The sequence below is a fragment of the Bubalus kerabau genome, chromosome 21, assembly GCF_029407905.1.
Source record: "Bubalus kerabau isolate K-KA32 ecotype Philippines breed swamp buffalo chromosome 21, PCC_UOA_SB_1v2, whole genome shotgun sequence".
Taxonomy (NCBI): Eukaryota; Metazoa; Chordata; class Mammalia; order Artiodactyla; family Bovidae; genus Bubalus; species Bubalus kerabau.
In genome coordinates this window covers 63,721,183-63,741,061 of record NC_073644.1, presented here as the reverse complement: position 1 = coordinate 63,741,061, position 19,879 = coordinate 63,721,183, and the positions used below count along the sequence as shown (strand labels likewise).

Sequence of the window (19,879 nt, the reverse complement as noted above, 5' to 3'; positions counted from 1 at the left end):
GTCATCCCCTTCTCCTCCCGCCTTCAGTCTTTCCCAGCATCAGGGTCTTTTCTAATGAGTCAGTTCTTTGCATCAGGTGGCCAAAGTATTGGTGCTTCAGCTTCAGCATGAGTCCTTCCAATGAATATTCAGCACTGATTTCCTTTAAGATGGACTGGTTGGATCTCCTTGCTGTCCAAGAGACTCTTAAGAATCTTCTCCAACACCACAGTTCAAAAGCATCAATTCTTCAGTGCTCAGCTTTCTTTATAGTCCAACTCCCATATCCACACATGACTCCTGGAAAAAACATAGCTTTAACTAGATTGACCTTAGTTGGCAAAGTAATGTCTCTGCTTTTTAATATGCTGTCTAGGTTGGTCATCGAAGAAGGCAATGGCACCCCACTCCAGTACTCTTGCCTGGAAAATCCCATGGACAGAGGAGCCTGGTAGGCTGCAGTCCATGGGGTTGCTACAAGTCAGACACAACTGAGCAACCTCACTTTCACTTTTCACTTTCATGCATTGGAGAAGGAAATGGCAACCCACTCCAGTGTTCTTGCCTGGAGAATCCCAGGGACGGGGGAGCCTGGTGGGCTGCCGTCTATGGAGTCGTACAGAGTCGGACACGACTGAAGTGACTTAGCAGCAGCAGCAGCAGCAGCAGCAGTGGTGAGGATGGAGTTGCTATGGTTACTAAACTCACCTCCCTACTTCTGACTACAGTTCATAGGACAGGATCGGTGCCTTAACCGGAGACAATCCAATAGGAGTGTTCCATTTCTTACTGTAATTTACAGTCCCACTCAGATCTTTACTTGGGGTTTGAAGAGTGGAATGGTTGAGGAGTGGAACCAGTATCATTAGAGCTTGCTGCTAAGTCGCTTCAGTCGTGTCCGACTCTGTGCGACCCCATAGACAGCAGCTCACCAGGCTCCTCTGTCCCTGGGATTCTCCAGGCAAGAACAATAGAGTGGGTTGCCATTTCCTTCTCCAATGCATGAAAGTGAAAAGTGAAAGTGAGGTTGCTCAGTTGTGTCCGACTCTTAGCGACCCCATGGACTGCAGCCCACCAGGCTCCTCCGTCCATGGGATTTTCCAGGCAAGAGTACTGGAGTGGGGTGCCATTGCCTTCTCTGATCATTAGAGCTTAGCTTGTCATTATTAAAAGAGATTATCATTATTTTGTTATATCTCTTCCTTATGACCTTTAAGAGGCTATCTAACACAGAAATTCACTAGGTTGATTAGATCCTTAATAAAATCATACAAGTGTTTAAGATTAATATATTTGTTGACCCTTTCAAACTATTTGGCAATTATCAATATTTTTTCTCATATATTGAGGAAAATGCATATATTTTATGAACAAAAGAATCGAAATATGTGAATTTTCTTCTTGGTTAGGGAATTTTGTAAAACAGGTGATTTAATCTGTTTTAGATTGTACCATTCCTAGATGCCCAAATTCTTTGATTAGTTTCATCCTTACTTGAAGACAAACTCCATTGTTTACTTTTGTGCTATTGTATACTAACTAGCATTGTGATTTTTTTTTCTTAGCATTTTAAATTACAACTCACTTGTATCTGCCAACAAAGGTCTAGTCAAGGCTGTGGTTTTTCCAGTGGTCATGTATGGATGTGAGAGTTGGACTGTGAAGAAAGCTGAGCACCGAAGAATTGATGCTTTTGAACTGTGGTGTTGGAGAAGACTCTTGAGAGTCCCTTGGACTGCAAGGAGATCCAACCAGTCCATCCTAAAGGAGATCAGTCCTGGGTGTTTGGAAGGACTGATGCTAAAGCTGAAACTCCAATACTTTGGCCACCTCATTCGAAGAGTTGACTCACTGGAAAAGACCATGATGCTGGGAGGGATTGGGGGCAGGAGGAAAAGGGGATGGCAGAGGATGAGATGGCTGGATGGCATCACCAACTCGATGGACGTGAGTCTGAGTGAACTCCGGGAGTTGGTGATGGACAGGGAGGCCTGGCGTGCTGCGATTCATGGGGTCGCGAAGAGTCGGACACGACTGAGCGACTGAACTGAACTGAACTGTGTCTGTAAAATTGGAAAATGTTATTGTGAGAACAAAAGCAGCAGCATATGCTCAAGCATGCACTGTGGTCCATGGCATATCGTTAAAATGTTTTCCCCCAAATTTCCTCTTCAGGTGACCTTAGAAACCATATTTTTACAGAGAGTTACGATGCATCCAGTGAGGATTTTGGTGCCCACGATGTAACAAAACTGGACACGTGGGTTTTTGATCATGTGAAGGTATGTGCTATTGAGTGGCTAACCTGCAACACACTAGATGTAGGTATTTGTCTAATGTGCAGGAATTGTCTAGTACCTGTACCTAGTGTGCTAGAAACTGCTTTGTTAATACATCCATCTTAGTTTTTTCTGCTCGGATGAATTTGAAAGTTCCTTATTGTAGCATACTATTTTGAAAAGACTGGACTCTAAGAAATTGCACATTCTACACTAAACATACAGGTTTTTAAAAAATTTGAAAAAGTAAACCCTTTTCAGTTCCACGCTTCTACAGTGAAGTGAGCTCTGGATGGGATTCAGGAACCCCACATTTCATTCCTCATTTGCTGAATGAGGTTATTCACCCCAGAATAACCTTTCTGGTCTTTTGTTGACCACAGAACCAGTCTCTTACAAGCAGTGATGTATGTTAAAGTCTTTTGAATGTTCAAATCTAAGGCATGTATTGTAAAACAAGGTAGATATTTTAAATATTTGTAAAGAAAAATTAGATAATCAAAAAACAAGTTCATAAGTTAATCATAATAAAACATTTGGGTCTCTTTAAGAAATACAGGTTGTTTTTTGGACTATTTGTTAGTGTCAGTCCTCATGGTTTCACCAGGAATCCAATAGAATTTATGTTTTCAGAAATTGTGAGAAAATCTAAACTCTGGATTTTGTCTGACTCCTATCTATCATTCTCTTTCTCATCTCCAAATTGGAACTCATAATTCATCTATTGTAAGAGGCATTCATTGACTGACCTTTAGTGATTCTTCTTTTTATCAGTAGTGTCTCTGGACTGACACTGTGGGCTGTCCATAACACAGTCATTTTTTATTGTTTGTTTGTAAACAGTCAGTAGGTGTCTGCATATTTATCAGGAATTAAGTGCTCAATATGTTCTTTGATAAACCCTATTTCTTTCCTTAGAATTTTTTTCCTTAAGATTTTCTTTTCTTACTTAAAGTGAAAGTGAAAATCTTCAAGTTAAATAAAATCTCTTTACAAAATTAGCAAATGATTTTGCCCAGTATCACTTCTTAATATAATTAATTTACATTAGTATTTGTTTCAAGGCCCTTGGCTTCTAACTTCATAAGCATAGCCAAAAATGTTCAACATCATGGGTTTGACTCCTTGTGGATAGGCAGATATAGTTAGTGGCTGGCTTGATTCTATGCGTTTTTTACCTTATTTCAACATTGCTATTGACCAGAAAAAAAAATTCCCCATAATTTCATAAGATATGATAGAGGTATGTACATTAATCAGGTAACAACAAAAATATGAAATCATCCAAGTCCAATCTAAGCCGAACAGTTAGAGGAAGACCTTCCTGTGAGTTTTGAGGTAATCTGTGGAGAAGCCTAGGAAACAAAGAAATGGTTGGACCTGGATTGCATATAGAGAAGAGTGTCTCAGGCCAACAGCATAATGATAACTTGGGCTCCAAAGGAACTCTGTAATAGAGGAAAATATTGCTTTGAAGTTTGTTTGTCTCTCCGTGAACGATAATGCCAGTAGGCAGCCCAGGATTGATGTAGTCCAAGATTGCCATGGTGGCTCCCCAGTGTCGTTAAGACCCTAACCCTAACCCAGTCTCTTAAGTGTCTCTTCTGTCCTCAGAGCATGGCCTTAGCTTCTGAGTCGTCTTACGACAGGAGATGCTGGAGTTCCAGCTATTATTTCAGTGTTTTAGGTCAACAATACACGGAATTGAAAAGGACCTTCTCTTCTACTAAATTAAATTTATTTCAAAAAGACCTTAATAAATAGTTAAATTTATTTCAAAAGACCCATCGTCTTTTGACTGAAGTGTTTGATTTCTGTCTCATTGGCCATAATCAAATAGGTACAGACAGGTAGCCATGGCAGAGAATAAGAAACATGTAGGTTTTAAGTTTGAAGCACTGACATGGTCCCATAAAATCAGAAGTTTTACTTGGAGAAAAAGGGAGAATGCATGCACTCTCCCATAATGCATAATAAATATTTAAGTACAAGAAGGAACGAGTGCCTTTGAGCTAAGAAGAAAATGGAGTTGGTGGGCGTAATTGTAGTAAATATCGGGAGCAGGGAAGAAGCTAGGCGTGTATATCCCCTCCTGCTGCAGAAGACCGACTTTTTACAAGGTGGTGGGAATCTGTCAGGTTGAGCTCTGCAAGGTTAGTATTTCATGGTTTCCCAGATCGGGTGTCCACTTTTGAATGAATAGCACTTTTTACAAAGCTGAATCATATCAGTCATGAAACAGATTGTAAATTTGACGCCAATTCAATTGCTAAGTTTTTTTGTTTCTCGTAAGCTTTTCAATTACATCTTTAGAATATAAGTCCTTTCTCTTGAAAAACTTCCCATTTCCTTCTAGATTTAAAATTTCTTAGGGCTAATTAGAATGTATATGAAAGCTAGGGGGCCATTTTATGCTTTTAAGGATGATTATGTTTATTTATATTTATTTATGTTTAATTTCATCTGTATTCCTTTTTTTTTTCCTATTCGGAAATAGGTAGTTTCTCTAATGGCACCATTTATATTTTTTAATGTTTGTAACAATGAAGAATTAGTTGAAGGAATACTTCAGGCTTTTATTGGAAAGTTAAATACCTTGTTAAAATTAACATCTTATATAGTTAAAGACATTTATGTGAATAATCATTATATATCTTGGCAGTCAGTTGACTTATTCAAAATAATTTAAAAGTACTTTCCATAGGTGCTTGCTTACACGTTCGTGTGTGTGCAAGTACAGGATGAGCCGTCTTCTCAGAGGGCTTTATGAACCCAGTTTATCATTGTGAAATTAATCATTTTTGAATTGTATTTCCATTCATTATGTGGACATTTTTCTGTCATACCTTGTGAAGCACAGATGCGAGTCTTGGGACAGTAGAAATAGGCTATTTGCTATGTTCCAAGGGAGAGATGATGGTTGAACTAGGGTGCTAACATGGGACGAGAAGCAGGAAAACATTTTAAACTCATGAAGCGTTCCTAAATTGTTGCCATTAGTGCTTTTATTGTTGGCTCGTGTCAAAATAGTTCTCCAGTATTATTAGAATTTCATGAAATTGAGATCCCGTTTCTATAATCTTTTTTCAGCCTAATTATAACACGGAAAATAGCTCACTTGTTTTTTGAATGTAGATGTCTGAACTGACAAGTACTACGTGTTGGTAGGTCCTGAGGATAAATTTAAACAAAATAGGACAATTTAGTTTTTTAGTTCTGTATAAGTTTAATTAAATGTTTTATCAGAATTATTTTTTAAATAAAATTAATGAACTAAAAATTTTTAACTGATTTGTTACATATAGGAATTCTTTCACGCTGCCAGAAACAACCAATCTTTGTTTTCTAAAGTAAATGAAGACAAAATCGTTTTTTTCTTACATTTATTAGGAATAGACACAAATGGACATGCTCATCGACCATCATCAAGGTAATGTTAATGCCATGTTTAATTTCATGGTTTTGAGGGAAATCCCTGTTCTGTTTGAACTTTTAAAGTACTATAATGTCTTCTTTGTAATGATCACAACAGAACTTATATTTTAAATAACTCTAGAATACATTCTAAGTTATATGTAGTATGACATTGTGGCTAAAATCACATGTGCTGTGACCACACTACACATTAATATAAGTAAAATATGTTCTGTATGTGTGTTCCATATTACTCATTTATCAAAGCAGAAAGAAAAAGATTATATTTTAGAAGGATTGTAATAAATTTTGAAACAAAAAGCATTTTTATGATAATATTTATATCACAAAAAGTAACTAGCTGTTCCTTACATTCCATTTAAGCAGTGCTATATCTAGCAGATAATAGTATAAAGTTTTGTATACTATATTTCAGTAGCACTCCTTATATAAAACAGCAACTGTTTTTCTCACTTTTGCAGAGCATAAAATAGGAAGAATTCATATTATGCTTTTATTTTTCGTTTTAGATTAGATTTAGATTAGTCTAACTGATAGTAAAGTCTGTTAACTTCCAGTAATGAATACCTCATGCTTCTCATCTTTAACACAATGCATTGTCTTAAGTAATAAAACTTATACTAAACCACCCCTTGTTCAACTGTATGGAAAGCTTAAATATAGTTTGTCTAAAATGTATTATATCATATCATAAACACACTAAAGAAAGAAAATATTCTATAGTTGAAACGGTGATACTTACCTGTTTGGTAACTGTGAGAAAAGCAACATGGTTCACATTATTAGAGACGTGCGTTTAGAAGTCATCATTGCTGCATTTGAGGTGTGAAAAGCATTCAGGAAAGTCTATTTGCTAATCAATACTTTTTTAAAAAAATTCTGAAAATGATTTCAGATTGTTTTACTTCTTTAAGAGAGGAAAAAGTGTTTTTAACAATCTACAGGGCTCTGATTTAAAAACATTAAGGTTGAAATCTAAAAGTATTTTGGGAGTTATTGACTTTATCATAAATTCGTGTTGAATAAATTTGATTTTGCCAAATTAATGTAATTAATATAATTTGCTCTTCTTTTTCTTTTTAAACAGGGAATATTCAGACAATATTAAATTAGTTGATAAAGAATTGAAAGAAATTGAGTCTACTGTTAAAGACTTTTATGGAAATGATGGGAAAACAGCATTTATCCTTACCGCTGACCATGGAATGACAGACTGGGGTTAGTCTGTCTCTAAGTGATATATACTTTATGATTAAAGTAGTGGTTAATGTAGCTTGCAAATATTTTAGGGTATTGCAGAGAATTAGATGTCTTGGTATATGCAAAGTGTCTAGCACATAATAGTATGCATAAAATGGTAGTGTAAAAAAGACTAATCTTATATAGTCTTTCTTTTAACTACGAAAGGAATATATTCTCATTTGACCTCCCAGGTGGCACAGTTGATAAAGAATCCACCTGCCAGTGCAGGAGACAAGAGACATGGGTTCGGTCCCTGGGTTGAGAAGATCCCCTAGGGTAGGAAATGGCAACCCACTCCAGTATACTTGCCGGAAAGTTCCATGGACAGAGCCTGGAGCGCTACAGTCCACAGGCTTGCAGAGTTGGACACAACTGAGTGTGTGCACATGTGCACACACACACACACACACACACACACATACCCACACCCACAGAGGGAACCCCCCCCAACCCACGTTTATCTACCTAGAAGTAACTGTATGTGATGGCATAGGGTGTGAGTTTAAGGTGGTGTTGCTGGGGGACCTAGGGCCACTGACCTTGTCCACTAGAGGAGGCTGTCCACTCTGCCAGACTCTCAAGGCAGACACAGTGTCCAGAGAGCAAATCAAGGCAAGGCGGAGACGTGGGCCCTGAAGCACAGTGCGGAATTCTGAGGAGCGGGCCCCACTTTATAAGGGGGTCTGGGCTACACCGGCCAGAGTGGCCGGGAAGAAAAACAGACAAAGACTCTGCTGTCCTCTTCAGAGCAGACCTGGCCTCGGCCGCCCGCCCCAAACCTGGGCGGTTACTCCCCAGAGGAGCCTTCCCTGTGGTTTCTGCCTTCGCTGCCACTCTGGTGGCGTCTCCTCCAAGCCCTAGTTGTTGTTACTCTTAATCTTCTTTCAACCAGAGCCACTCCACGGATGTTCTGGTTTTTCTTTCTGCCTGTTTGTTGTGATGCTCTGATTTGCCTGGAGAGTATTTTAAAACTAATTGTTAAATAGAGATGCAAGCTTTTGGGAGTGTGGTGGCGGAAATTAGCTCTTTATGGGTCAACCCTTTACAACGAAGTATTAAAAAATATTTAGGTTTAGGTTAATCAGGTATAGATTCATCTTTATATACTTACATTGTTCTTTGTGTCTTATTTGTAGGCTCCCATGGAGCTGGTCATCCTTTAGAGACTTGTACTCCTTTTATCGCTTGGGGAGCTGGAATCAGGCTTCCCCAAAAAGTGTCAGCTCAGAAATTTGATGACTCATATTTGCAAGGTAGGTATGCTTACCTTTATTGTTTTTATGAATGTGACATTTTAAAATCAAAGTTTAATTTTAAAAAATGACTTTTCAAATTATAGCTTTCATTTTGTTATTTGTGACATTACTATTTCTGTGTATTAGTTTTGTATAGTTTATATTATTTCATCTATGATATTCAGCTTAAAATACACATTATTATTTGCCTTATGAAAGTTCAAGTGTACTATTCTTTTTTCACAAACCTTATTACTCTAGGACTCAGATTAAACCCTTGGCTTAGATCTTACCTGCAAAGACTATCAATCAGATAAGCCACACATATGTCACAATTTATGTTTCAAAACTGGGCAGACTTTGCCCTGTCTCTAGTACTTCTGAAGGCTTTCTCTGTTGTGCAAGCCTCCTTGCGCAATCCATGATAAAAAGGAATTTCTTTTTCCTTGGAGCTCTGGTTATCTTGTAAGGTAAGGGTCTTTTTAGAATTTCAGAGCTTTTACTGATTGGACAAAATAAAGTCCTCCCAAGTGTCCTTCTCTGGATTAGTTGTGTCAACTCATTCAAAGTACTTGTTAAGAATACAGATTTTTTTTAAAATTACAGATTTCTAGAACTTGTCACTAGATATTTTGATTCCATGAGTCTGGGTGAGGCCTGGGAATTTTCTTTTTAAAACCTTCTCCAGGAATGTGAACTCACAGCTGTATTAGGTGTTTCTACTAGAAGACTTTTGGGTTTGTATAATAAAGTTTTCTTACATGTTCTGTCTTTTTTTGAATTTTTTGGCGATATAATTCTCATACTATAAAATTCACGTTTTAAAGTGTGTAATTGAATTTTTTTAGCATGTTCACACGGTTTTGCCTCTACTATGCAATTTCATTGCTCTCCCCACCCCACAAAAAAACCCTTGTCCATTAGCAGTCGCTCCTCACTCCCCTCCCCATTGTATGTGTATAAATCATATTCTGTTCAGTCAGCTTATGGGCATTTGGGTGGTTTCCACATTTGGGCTATTTTACAATGATGCAGTGAACCTTTTTGTATGGGTATGTGTTTTTATTTCTCTTGGATAGATTCCTAGGTGAGTAATAACAGTCATATGTTTATTTTTCCAAACTGCCAAACTGTTTTCCTAAGCAGCTGCGTCATTTTGTATTCCTATACTCTGTGTTAAATAGGTTGTTTTTGTTGTTTAGTTGCTCAGTCGTGCCTAACTCTTTGAGACCCCATGGACCATGGCCCACCAGGCTCCTCTGTCCATGGGATTTCCCAGACAAGAATATTGGAGTGGGTTGCCATTTCCTTCTCCAGGGGATCTTCCTGACTCAGGTATCAAACCCGCATCTCCTGCTTGGCAGGCGGATTCTTTGCCACTGAGCCACCAGGGAAGCCTGTTAAATGGATTAGATTGAGTCTAAGTAGGAGCTAGGTTAAATGGTATGTTTGTACTTAGGAAACAGAACTTTACTTTGGCAGTTGATTTCAACCCACTCCAGTATTCTCGCCTGGAGAATCCCCATGGACAGAGAATCCCGGCAGACTGTAGTCCATGGGGTCACAGAGTTGGACACAACTGAGCTGCTAAGCACATGCTGCTCTCACATTTGGAATCAGTGGTGGCAGGAGCATCAGAGCCAGAAATGTTCATGTATTTTGCAAGCAGCTGCCGTTACAAAAAGGAACAGCTTAGGTTGCCTGCCGGACGGGCGGCTGCCTTAGTAACCGGGCGGGGCTGTCGCTGCCTTCGTGACACCTGTTACCATTGTGCCTTTTGTTTCCATCTTTCCTTCCTTAGCCTTTTGATGTTTTGAAACAATTATCCCCTAATGAGCATTTTGGAAGTTTAATAAAGTATTACAGAAAATATCAAATATATTTTATTGAGTTACTCTTTTAAAATTCTAGTTTAAAAAAGTTTGCAGCTCTGCCTTTTTAGCACCCTTGTGGTTCATACTTGGCTTAAAATCGACTGTCCCAATACTTTCTTTTTCCATTGACCACCTGTAAGAATAAAATAACTTCTTTTTTTTTTTAATTCTTAACATCAGCAATTATGTTTATTTGTGTCTTTCAGAATGGAAGTTGGAGAATTGGAAGAGACAAGATATTAATCAGGTATTCATTATATTTAATCATGTTCAAATTTAATTTTCTCTCCTATAAGAAGTTTAGAACAAAAAAATCTGGGAAAGAAAATTGTATTAAAGATGATAAAAGATTTTTCTAAAACACTTCATTTACTAAGAGAAATCCTGCTAGTGTGAATATTTTCACCCTGAGTAAGCTTTCTTTTGGCAAAATAAAGCAGCCTCAAATAAAACTGAAAGGAGAAGACTTCCTCCAAACACCACTGGCTAATTACAGACTTATGACGCAAATTGAAATGTGCACGCCTGTTACATTTGTGAGGCTTTTTGCCATGGGCGCCTTGCTCAGTTGTTTCAGTGCAGATCTAATAAAACCCCGTGGTGGGTTTCTTTCCTCTTCATGTGTCAGTTACTGTTTCTTTTTTATTAACACAAGTTTTATCTTTAATTCTACCCCCAAATTTTTACAAATGCAGTGGGAAAAAAGTGACAAGAGTATATAGATTAGAAACCTTACATTATAGGAGTCCTTACATCGTAGGAGACCTTACGTCACGGGACAATGCCGGCCGATCGAATAGTTAGACTGGCAGCCTCACCTGAGATAGGAAGCACAGAATTTTCTTGTGCTATGTAGATAGCTGTCTGCAAGTGAAAGGCATGGTATCGTTGGTGTGTGTGCTCCAGAATGGCAGGAATATCTTACACCTCCTCCAGGTCACCTCACACGTTCACCTCAGAAGCTGGCTTTCCTTACTGTGGAGGATTAACCAAGGCCTGGGGTCTCATTTTCAGCTGTGTGCTTACAGAAGCCTTTTCTTTCTCAGCATATTAAGAATGGTCTCATCGCTCCAGATGAATGCTTATTACCCAAGCAAATGAAAATGTGTAGAACTGGATAGCAGTCTATTAATTTGCAATAAAAACCACTGTCAGAGGGATAGGAATATCTTGAAGTTCATAAAATAAGAGCATGTATTATTTATAGCCAGACTGGATTGTAATCAAACACTGAATGCCATTGCTCTCTGAACGCCGCTTCAGACCTGCCTTAGACGAGAGTTCTGCAGTCATCCCTTCCGCCAGTGTCGTTCTGCGTCTGCAGTATGTTTAAGCCCTGTGCAAACATCAACACTGACACTCAGCATTGACATACTAACATTAAACTTCATGTGACAGCTATAATGGTGAAGAAAAAGGAGACACAGTCCCTCCCCTAGGAAGCTTATAGTTTAGGAATAAGACGGATTTTACATTTATCTTCACTTATCATACAAATAAATGTAAAATTATAGCCGTGATAAGTGCGGCAGAGGAAGCCTGGGAAGCCATGAAGGCGAAGAGCAGATCTGCCCAGTGGGCTGTGTGGTCAGCAAAGGCTTCCTGAGAAGCTGAGGCCTGAGCCGGGACTGAGCCTGAGTAGAGGAGGCCAGGCCAGGGCAGGAGGCGGGAGCTTCGCAGGCCAAGGGGCAGCGTGTGCCCAGAGGTCTGGGAGGGGGCACATGCCATTTCAAAGGACCCTGAAGAAGGCGGGTGAGCAGAGCACAGACACCGTGGCTCAGCGGGAGGTGGAAGGCAGACGCCGGACCGTGCAGGGCCTCGTGGGCCTGTGGAGTTCATCCTTAAGCAGACGCTGCACCGTGCAGGGCCTCGTGGGCCTGTGGAGTTCATCCTTAAGCAGACGCTGCACCGTGCAGGGCCTCGTGGGCCTGTGGAGTTCATCCTTAAGCAGACGCTGCACTGTGCAGGGCCTCGTGGGCCTGTGGAGTTCATCCTTAAGCAGACGCTGCACCGTGCAGGGCCTCGTGGGCCTGTGGAGTTCATCCTTAAGCTGGGGGAAGCCCTCCTAGTGTTTGAAGCCTAGGGAGTGGCATGATCTGAGGTTTTACGACAGGGTCGTCTCTCTGTTGGAGGACAATTCAGAGGCCAGCAGTGGAGGCTGGGGAAGGAGAGGGTGCAATCAGGTGGCCCAGGGGTGTTGTCAGTTTTCTGTGAGACGGGGCTTGGTAAAGAGGACGTAGATGGTGAAAGTGAGACAGACTGAGTGCCTGGGATGAAACTCCAACTTTAAATGAGGGCTTGAGAAATCAGCTCTGAATGTTCATTGGAAGGACTGATGCTGAAGCTGAAACTCCAGTACTTTGGCCACCTGAGGTAACGAGCTGAGTCATTGGAAAAGACCCTGATGCTGGGAAAGATTGAGGGCAGGAGGAGAAGGGGACGACAGAGGATGAGATGGTTGGATGGCATCATCGACTCAAAGGATGTGAGGTTGTGTGGACTCTGGGAGTTGGTGATGGACAGGGAGCCTGGCGTGCTGCAGTCCATGGGGTCGCAAAGAGTCGGACATGACTGAGTGACTGAATGAACTGAGAAAGTAGAGACTGGAGACTCTAACGGCGGGGTTACAGAGACCCAGAGGGGGTGGTCTGCACGGTGCCGAGTGGTCGGATCATTATAATCACAGCAGCGTCTGCAGCCGCTGGTTAGTGTGGGATTATTACACACCAGTTCTTTATAAATTGTCTCATTGGATCATGCCATAATTCTGTAAGGGAGAAACTTTTATTTATTTTTTAACTGACAAGGAAAACTGAAGCACTGGAGAGTTGAAATAACCTGCCCAGGGTCTCAGAGATCACAAGCAAAGTGTTTGAAATTGGGCATTCTGACAGCCAAGCACTTGACTGCCTGAAACATTATCGGGACTAATACAAAAGCAATCAATTAGATGTAGAAAATGGAGGTTATTAGTTCTGTAGTGAGTGCAGTCTAGAGGATGATAAAGAGTGAAAACAAGTTAGAGCGGCCCGAGGACGGATGGGGAGGTGAGGCCATGGAGACTGGACGCGTGGACCGCTCTTCTGGACACTTGGACCTGGAGCTGCTGCTGCTGTTGCTAAGTCGCTTCAGTCATGTCTGACTCGGTGCGACCCCATAGACGGCAGCCCGCCAGGCTCCCCCGTCCCTGGGGTTCTCCAGGCCTCCAAAGCTGTGCTCGAGGACTTGTGTCTAAAGAGCCTCTTATCCTGCTTGATGCCTTTTTCTAGACGTCACTGACTGGCCAACCAACCTCCTTCTGCTGTATTCTTTCTTTAATTAATATATAATATATGTGTATATATATATCTAGTTGAAGTCTACTTTTGCTGTTTATATTCTGTCTAGTAAGCATCCTTGTCATAATACCCAAAAACTGTTACATTAGATGGTCAAGCTTTTAACTGGTAGAATAAGTAACTTTTTTGTTTTATATATTTTACTTTGGGGGCTCCTATTGATTTCAAATTTAGGTTTTCATACGTTCATGTACCTCTAGCAAATGACATTTTTTTAGAGATCAGTATCTACTGTGCATGGAATAAGTATTTGATGATAATGGATTAAAATGGATATCATGGTTATCTTTCAAAATACAGTTATACAAATTAAATTACTTCATGTCCTGGTTGATCTGCCGCTGTCTTAGATTTAACTTCCTCTGTTTGCAGGCTGATGTTGCACCGTTGATGGCAGCCCTTATTGGAGTTCCCTTCCCTCTTAATTCAGTGGTAAAGAGTACAATTTTCTTATCAACTCTCAGAATAAAAGAAAAATTATCATACAGTCAAATTTACTTTCTATGTGTTTCTGAATCCATTTAAAGAAAATCTATTACAGAGATATTGCTGGTTTGCTAGATCAGTGCTCCAGAGGCTCAGGACAAAGAAAGTCACTGCAGTTCCTTGGCAGAGCCAGTCTGCAGGGTCACCGACCCGCATCGTGCCTGTTGCACTGTCTGTTCCTTGACCCTGAAGCTGCGAATTCCAGTGCTTGTTAGCATTCGAGTGGTCCAGCCTGGGTTACTTGTCTACCCTTCAGTATGGCAAGGCAGGGGACCTCGTTAGACCCACTATGCTCCGCCTAACATCTCAGCTTCCAATGGAAACGTTTTTAAGATGGGAACTGGATGCTGAAAACCTGAAAGACAAACAGAATCCATTCTCATCAGCCATTCTTTTTAGCCCTTCAACTCAAAGTTTAAAACAATAATATCTGCCTCAGAACTCTGCGTCATTTGACCCCTGTAGTCATAAATGTGTGTGTATGTCTATAACTGAAACCAGAGTTGCAGAAAACAGCCTCACTTTTACGTATAGTGTAACAGTGTGGAGCTTCCCTGGTCACTCAGTCGGTAAAGAACCTGCCTTCAGTGCAGGAGAACCCAGGTTCGATCCCTGGGTCGAGAAGATCCCCTGGAGAAGGAAATGGCAAACCACTTCAGTATTGCCTGGAAAATCTCATAGACAGAGGAGCCTGGTGGGCTACAGTCTGTGGGGTCACGAGAGTTGGACAGATTTAGCAACTAAACCCTAAGAGCACATACTCCTGTTACTCCTGTTTTTCTTACGTTTTTTGTTTCGTGTGCTGGCCGTGGCCACCATAGTAGCTCTTTGTGTGTGCAGAGCGTTTAGTTCACTGCCTGCCGTATAGCAACCTTTTGATAAATTTTAGGTTTTATTGGACTTAATTCATCTCTTTTGCTTTATTTATTTTATTATATGTATTTTGTGAGAAAAGTAATAGAACATTTTTCAGTTATGATTTAAAAAAATATTCTTTAATTATTCTAAGAATTTATTTGTCCATATGTCTTATCTCTATTGCTTCCCTTGTAAGTCTGTTTTGTTTTATAATAACCTGAGCTTTGTTAGTGCTAATATTAAACCAGTGTTTATTATTTACAGGGAATCATTCCTGTGGATATGCTTAATACCTCTGATCTCTTCAAAGCAGAGAGCATGTTTACAAATGCAGTACAGATTCTTGAACAGTTCAAGGTAAAACAAGACCACACACAAATATGGACATGATTCCAATTTTAAAACTGAATATATCTTGTGAAAATATTTGATTTTGCGTTTTAAGAAATGATTTTCATAATTTATTATCTTTAAATTGTTTGTATTTGACTAGTGTCCTGAAGTTTCACATTTCTGAGATGCACTTTTCATGAATCAGTTTGAGGGTGTAGAATTAGCTCTGAGGAGCGTCCCGAATTGGTAGATATCACATATGCTTATAAAGACTACAAACCAAGTCTCTGTCGATGGAATCTGCCTTGTAGAAGTGGTTTTAGAGATTGCAGCATTTCATGTCGTTCTGCATATATTATTATTTGCATTAACAACTTAAATAAATGACCATTTAACTGAAACTTGCTGTTATTCATAATACTGTTAATGCAGCATGGCTTATTTTGTTTCCTAAGAGTTAAAAAGTATAGCTTAATTATATGACATTTTGCAGGCTTGATATACTTCATTCTCAGCTTGTTGTAATGTAATGGTACTATATAGCATTAACATTTTCTTTAAATATTTATGAAGTAGGATACTAACACAAAATTCCATTTATTTCTATCGCTGAAGAACCATTTTAATGGATATTTGTATTTCGAAATGAAATTAGTTCATTTTTTTCTCTTATCTAATATAAAATATTTTCACGCTTGGTTCCCAGGTAAAAATGACTCAGAAAAAAGAAGCTACTTTATCGTTTTTGTTTACACCATTTAAGTAAGTCTCTTATGTTTTTTATTAACTTGTAGGAAAGAATTTTTCATTGAGTTTGAATGCTTGACACAATAGATTAGGTTCTTAGAAAACTTGTCTCTTTTGTGTACATTAGTGTCATATACCAAATGAAAGCCTCTTCTGTTGTTTTACAAGTAATGAACCAGGTGCTGTAAAGCTTTGAGTGGCTCGTAGAGGGGATACAGGGGTGTACAAAGGCAGGAAGCATGAAGGAGATACACTCAGCAGGGCTTGACTGGGGAGGGGTGCGGCTCTTAGCCTGGCCGAGGAGGGAGATGCTCATGCCGTTCTGGCTTACAGAAAGAGAGGAGAGCTGGCGTGAGAGGTGAGGCTGGAGGCTACTGAGCTCAACTTGCATTTGAAGATACGTGAATGGGTTAGAAGTAGGGCTTCGGGTCTCACGAGAGACGCGAGCTGGGAGGACATCGGAGCCATCGGCAGAAAGATGGTGCTGGGAACCACTGCACATGCAGGAGGCCCAGGCTGAACCCATGAAGTGAAGAGGCCGATGGTCTGCTTCTGGGAAACACTGACAGCTGCTTGGGCAAAGAGAAGAGCAGGTTTTGGTGGGCAGCAGATTTTGTCCCGTCCCAGAAAGATGTGCTTTCCTTGAACTGGGAACGGGGTTATTTGAGACAAAACCTGGCTGACCCACTCGGGTGGGCGCCTCCTGGGGCATCGTGTGCAGTTAGCAAGGATTCCCATTGAGTTAGGAAGGATTTTTCTCTTGACCAAAATAAATACAATTTGTTTGAAATATGGGTAGTAGGGATGTGATTGCATGACTTCACTGGAGTTGTTTTTGACAACTTACACAGCATGCTAAGTTGCTTCAGGCGTGTCCGACTCTTTGCGACCCCACGGACTGTGGCCCACCAGGCTCCTCTGTCCATGGGATTCTCCAGGCAGGAATACTGCAGTGGGCTGCCATGCCCTCCTCCAGGGGATGTTCCCAACCCAGGGATCGAACCCACATCTCCTGCATCTGCTGCATTAGCAGGCAGGTTCTTTTCCACTAGCACCACCTGGGAAGCCCATCTTCTATAGTACTAGTGTGTGCTAGGTCACTTCAGTTGTATCTGACTCTGCAACCCATGGACTTTAACCCGCCAGGCTCCTCTGTCCATGGGATTCTTCAGGCAAAAATACTGGAGTAGGTTGCCATTTCCTTCTCCATACAGCACTAGTGGTCAATCCTAAAGGGAATCAACCCAGAGTATTCACTGGAAGGACTGAGGCTAAAACTGAAACTCCAGTACTTTGGCCACATGATGCGAAGAGCTGACTCATTGGAAAAGACCCTGATGCTTGGAAAGATCAGGTCAGGAGGGGAAGAGGACTATACGAATGAGATGGTTGGATGGCATCACTGACTCAATGAACACGAATTTGAACACACTCAGGGAGATAGTGAAGGACAGAGAAGCCTGGTGTATGTAGTTCACGGGGCTGTAAAGAGGCAGACACGACTTCGTGACCGAACAACGACAGCAGCACAGCACGGGTGTGGCAGTCGCGAGCCAGAAGCCCTTACCCTCGGACCACGCGGTTACGAGTCAGCGGGGCAGCTTGCTTCCGCGCGCGCGCGTAGGGGAGCAAAAACAAAGCGAAATTAGGATTTCACAAGTCAAAACTATATAATATAATGACATATATAATAATGTTAGTGAAATATTATACTAATTACATATGTCAAAGGTAGGGTTATCATTTGAAGAGTGTCCCTAGCTGTAAGGTCATCACATATGCTTATAAAGACTATAAGCCAAGTCTTTATCGATTAGAATTAGAGTTAGAATTCTAATCCTCCAATTAGAATGTTTCCTACAGTATATCAGAGAGATATCATATGCATCTGTTTACTAATAACATAGTAGTATAGTCAGACCATAACTAAATAAATATTTTATCAATTCTTGGTATGAAGAAAATGCACAGGACGTTGAAAATAACAGCTACCTTAGATCAGCAACCTTAGGAAGACTTACCAGGGAGATGCTCTTCTGCAGGAGGTTCAAGTGCATGTTGCCTGATTTCTTCCCCTCGGCCCGGGAGCTGACTGTGACCTTGCCCTGCTCGGAAGCTCAGCACCTGCCTGGCAGTCACTGCTAGCTTTGTGTCAGCTGGGGGCCTGACAGAAGGGCTGATTCTCATCCATTGGCTCACCCATCCTGCCTGCAAACTGTTCTGGCTGAAAAGCACCACGTGTCAAAAGCCTGCAGCATGACCAAAAAAGCCCAAGATAAAAAAAAAATTAACTTATGAGGAAATAGATAGTTGAAGGAATAGCAAAGGACTAAAAATACTAAAATCTTGAAATCCTCATAAGTATCTGAGAAGCTGTTTTATCCATAACGCAAAAAGTGGCTCAAACTTTACAAAAGGAGGAGTACAGGGTGCATTGTTTAAAAATGGGAAATGTGTCTAAAACCTCATGGAATGATAAATTGTACAGGAATGAGGAAAGGGGAGGCCAGTCTTCCAAATTAGAACAGCAAGTAGACCTCAAATGAAGTGAAATGGATTTTCACTAATATATGGATTGATGAGGAGCTAGCTAGAGGAAACACTAGAAGTCATCATTTCTTCATCCCTCTTGCAGTGGAAACTTTAGGAAAAGGAAACATTTCAAACTGTACAAGAAAGCATGCTTACAGTGTGCGGCAACCGAAGATGTGACGTGATTTGGAACAACTGAGGGAGACGACTTGGTCAGAGCAGACATAGGGAGGGGTTCATTTCTGTATTGGGAAGCTGAGAGTTGAGAATGATGGGGCAGAGATTTATTGGTTGTCATTATGCCCCTCTGTACTATTTATTATTATTAAAAATTATATTTGTGTATATATGTGTGTATGTGTGTGTGTAAGGCACTTTCAGTTCAGTTCAGTTCAGTCTCTCACTCGTGTCTGACTCTTTGCGACCCCATGGACTGCAGCAGGCTAGGCTTCCCTGTCCATCACCAACTCCCGGAGCTTAATCAAACTCATGTCCATTGAGTCGGTGATGCCATCCAACCATCTCATCCTCCATCATCCCCTTCTCCTCCTGCCTTCAATCTTTCCCAGCATCAGGGTCTTTTCAAATGAGTCAGTTCTTTGAATTAGGTGGCCAAAGTATTGGAGTTTCAGCTTCAGCATCAGTCCTTCCAATGAATATTCAGGACTGATCTCCTTTAGGATGGACTGGTTGGATCTCCTTGCAGTCCAAGGGACTCTCAAGAGTCTTCTCCAACACCACAGTTCAAAAGCATCAATTCTTCGGTGCTCAGTTTTCTTTGTAGTCCAACTCTCACATCCATACATGCCTTCTGGAAAAACCATAGCTTTGACTATATGGATGTTGGTTGGCAAAGTGATGTCTGCTTTTTAATATGCTGTCTAGATTTGTTGTAGCTTTTCTTCCAAGGAGCAAGTGTAATTTAATTTCATGACTGCAGTTACTATCTGCAGTGATTTTGGAGCCCCCAAAAAATAAAGTCTGTCACTGTTTCCATTGTTTCCCCATCTATTTGCCATGAAGTGATGGGACCGGATGCCATGATCTTAGTTTTCGGTATGTTGAGTTTTAAGCCAACGTTTTCACTTTCCTCTTTCACTTTCATCAAGAAGGTCTTTAGTTCTTCCCTTTCTGCCATAAGGGTGGTGTCATCTGCATATCTGAGGTTACTGATATTTCTCCTGGCAATTTTGATTCCAGCTTGTGCTTCATCAAGCCTGGCATTTCTTATGATGTACTCTGCATAGAAGTTAAATAAGCAGCATGACCCATATATAGCCTTGACGTACTCCTTTCCAGATTTGTAACCAGTCTGATGTTCCATGTCCAGTTCTAACTGTTGCTTTTTGACCTGCATCCAGATTTCTCTCAGGAAGCAGGTCAGGTAGTCTGGTGTTTCCATCTCTTTCAGAATTTTCTTTAGTCCTGTTCAACTCTTTGCTACCCTATGGACTGTAGCCCGCCAGGCTCCTCTGTCCATAGGATTCTCCAGGCAAGAATACTGGAGTGGGTAGCCATTTCCTTCTCCAAAGGATCTTCCC

General features: G+C 40.7%; 1 protein-coding gene and 1 long non-coding RNA gene across 11 annotated transcripts in view; one reads left to right on the top strand and one right to left on the bottom strand.

Moving 5' to 3' along the window:
• The window catches only part of PIGN (phosphatidylinositol glycan anchor biosynthesis class N), a 106,677-nt gene that overhangs the window by 14,043 nt on the left and 72,755 nt on the right, over positions 1 to 19,879 (top strand). For all 10 annotated transcript variants that reach the window (XM_055559709.1, XM_055559717.1, XM_055559716.1 and 7 more), the window contains 8 exons: positions 2,155 to 2,261; positions 5,564 to 5,688; positions 6,781 to 6,911; positions 8,072 to 8,188; positions 10,251 to 10,291; positions 13,755 to 13,814; positions 14,991 to 15,083; positions 15,766 to 15,821. In XM_055559709.1, the coding sequence (XP_055415684.1) occupies positions 2,155 to 2,261; positions 5,564 to 5,688; positions 6,781 to 6,911; positions 8,072 to 8,188; positions 10,251 to 10,291; positions 13,755 to 13,814; positions 14,991 to 15,083; positions 15,766 to 15,821 (730 nt within the window). The remainder of the gene's footprint in view (positions 1 to 2,154; positions 2,262 to 5,563; positions 5,689 to 6,780; positions 6,912 to 8,071; positions 8,189 to 10,250; positions 10,292 to 13,754; positions 13,815 to 14,990; positions 15,084 to 15,765; positions 15,822 to 19,879) is intronic.
• Positions 14,084 to 17,953, bottom strand: LOC129636288 (uncharacterized). The gene is made up of 3 exons (XR_008706852.1): positions 17,828 to 17,953; positions 17,374 to 17,411; positions 14,084 to 14,223 (listed from the first exon to the last, which is right to left on the bottom strand). It is a non-coding gene; the product is annotated as an uncharacterized LOC129636288 (long non-coding RNA).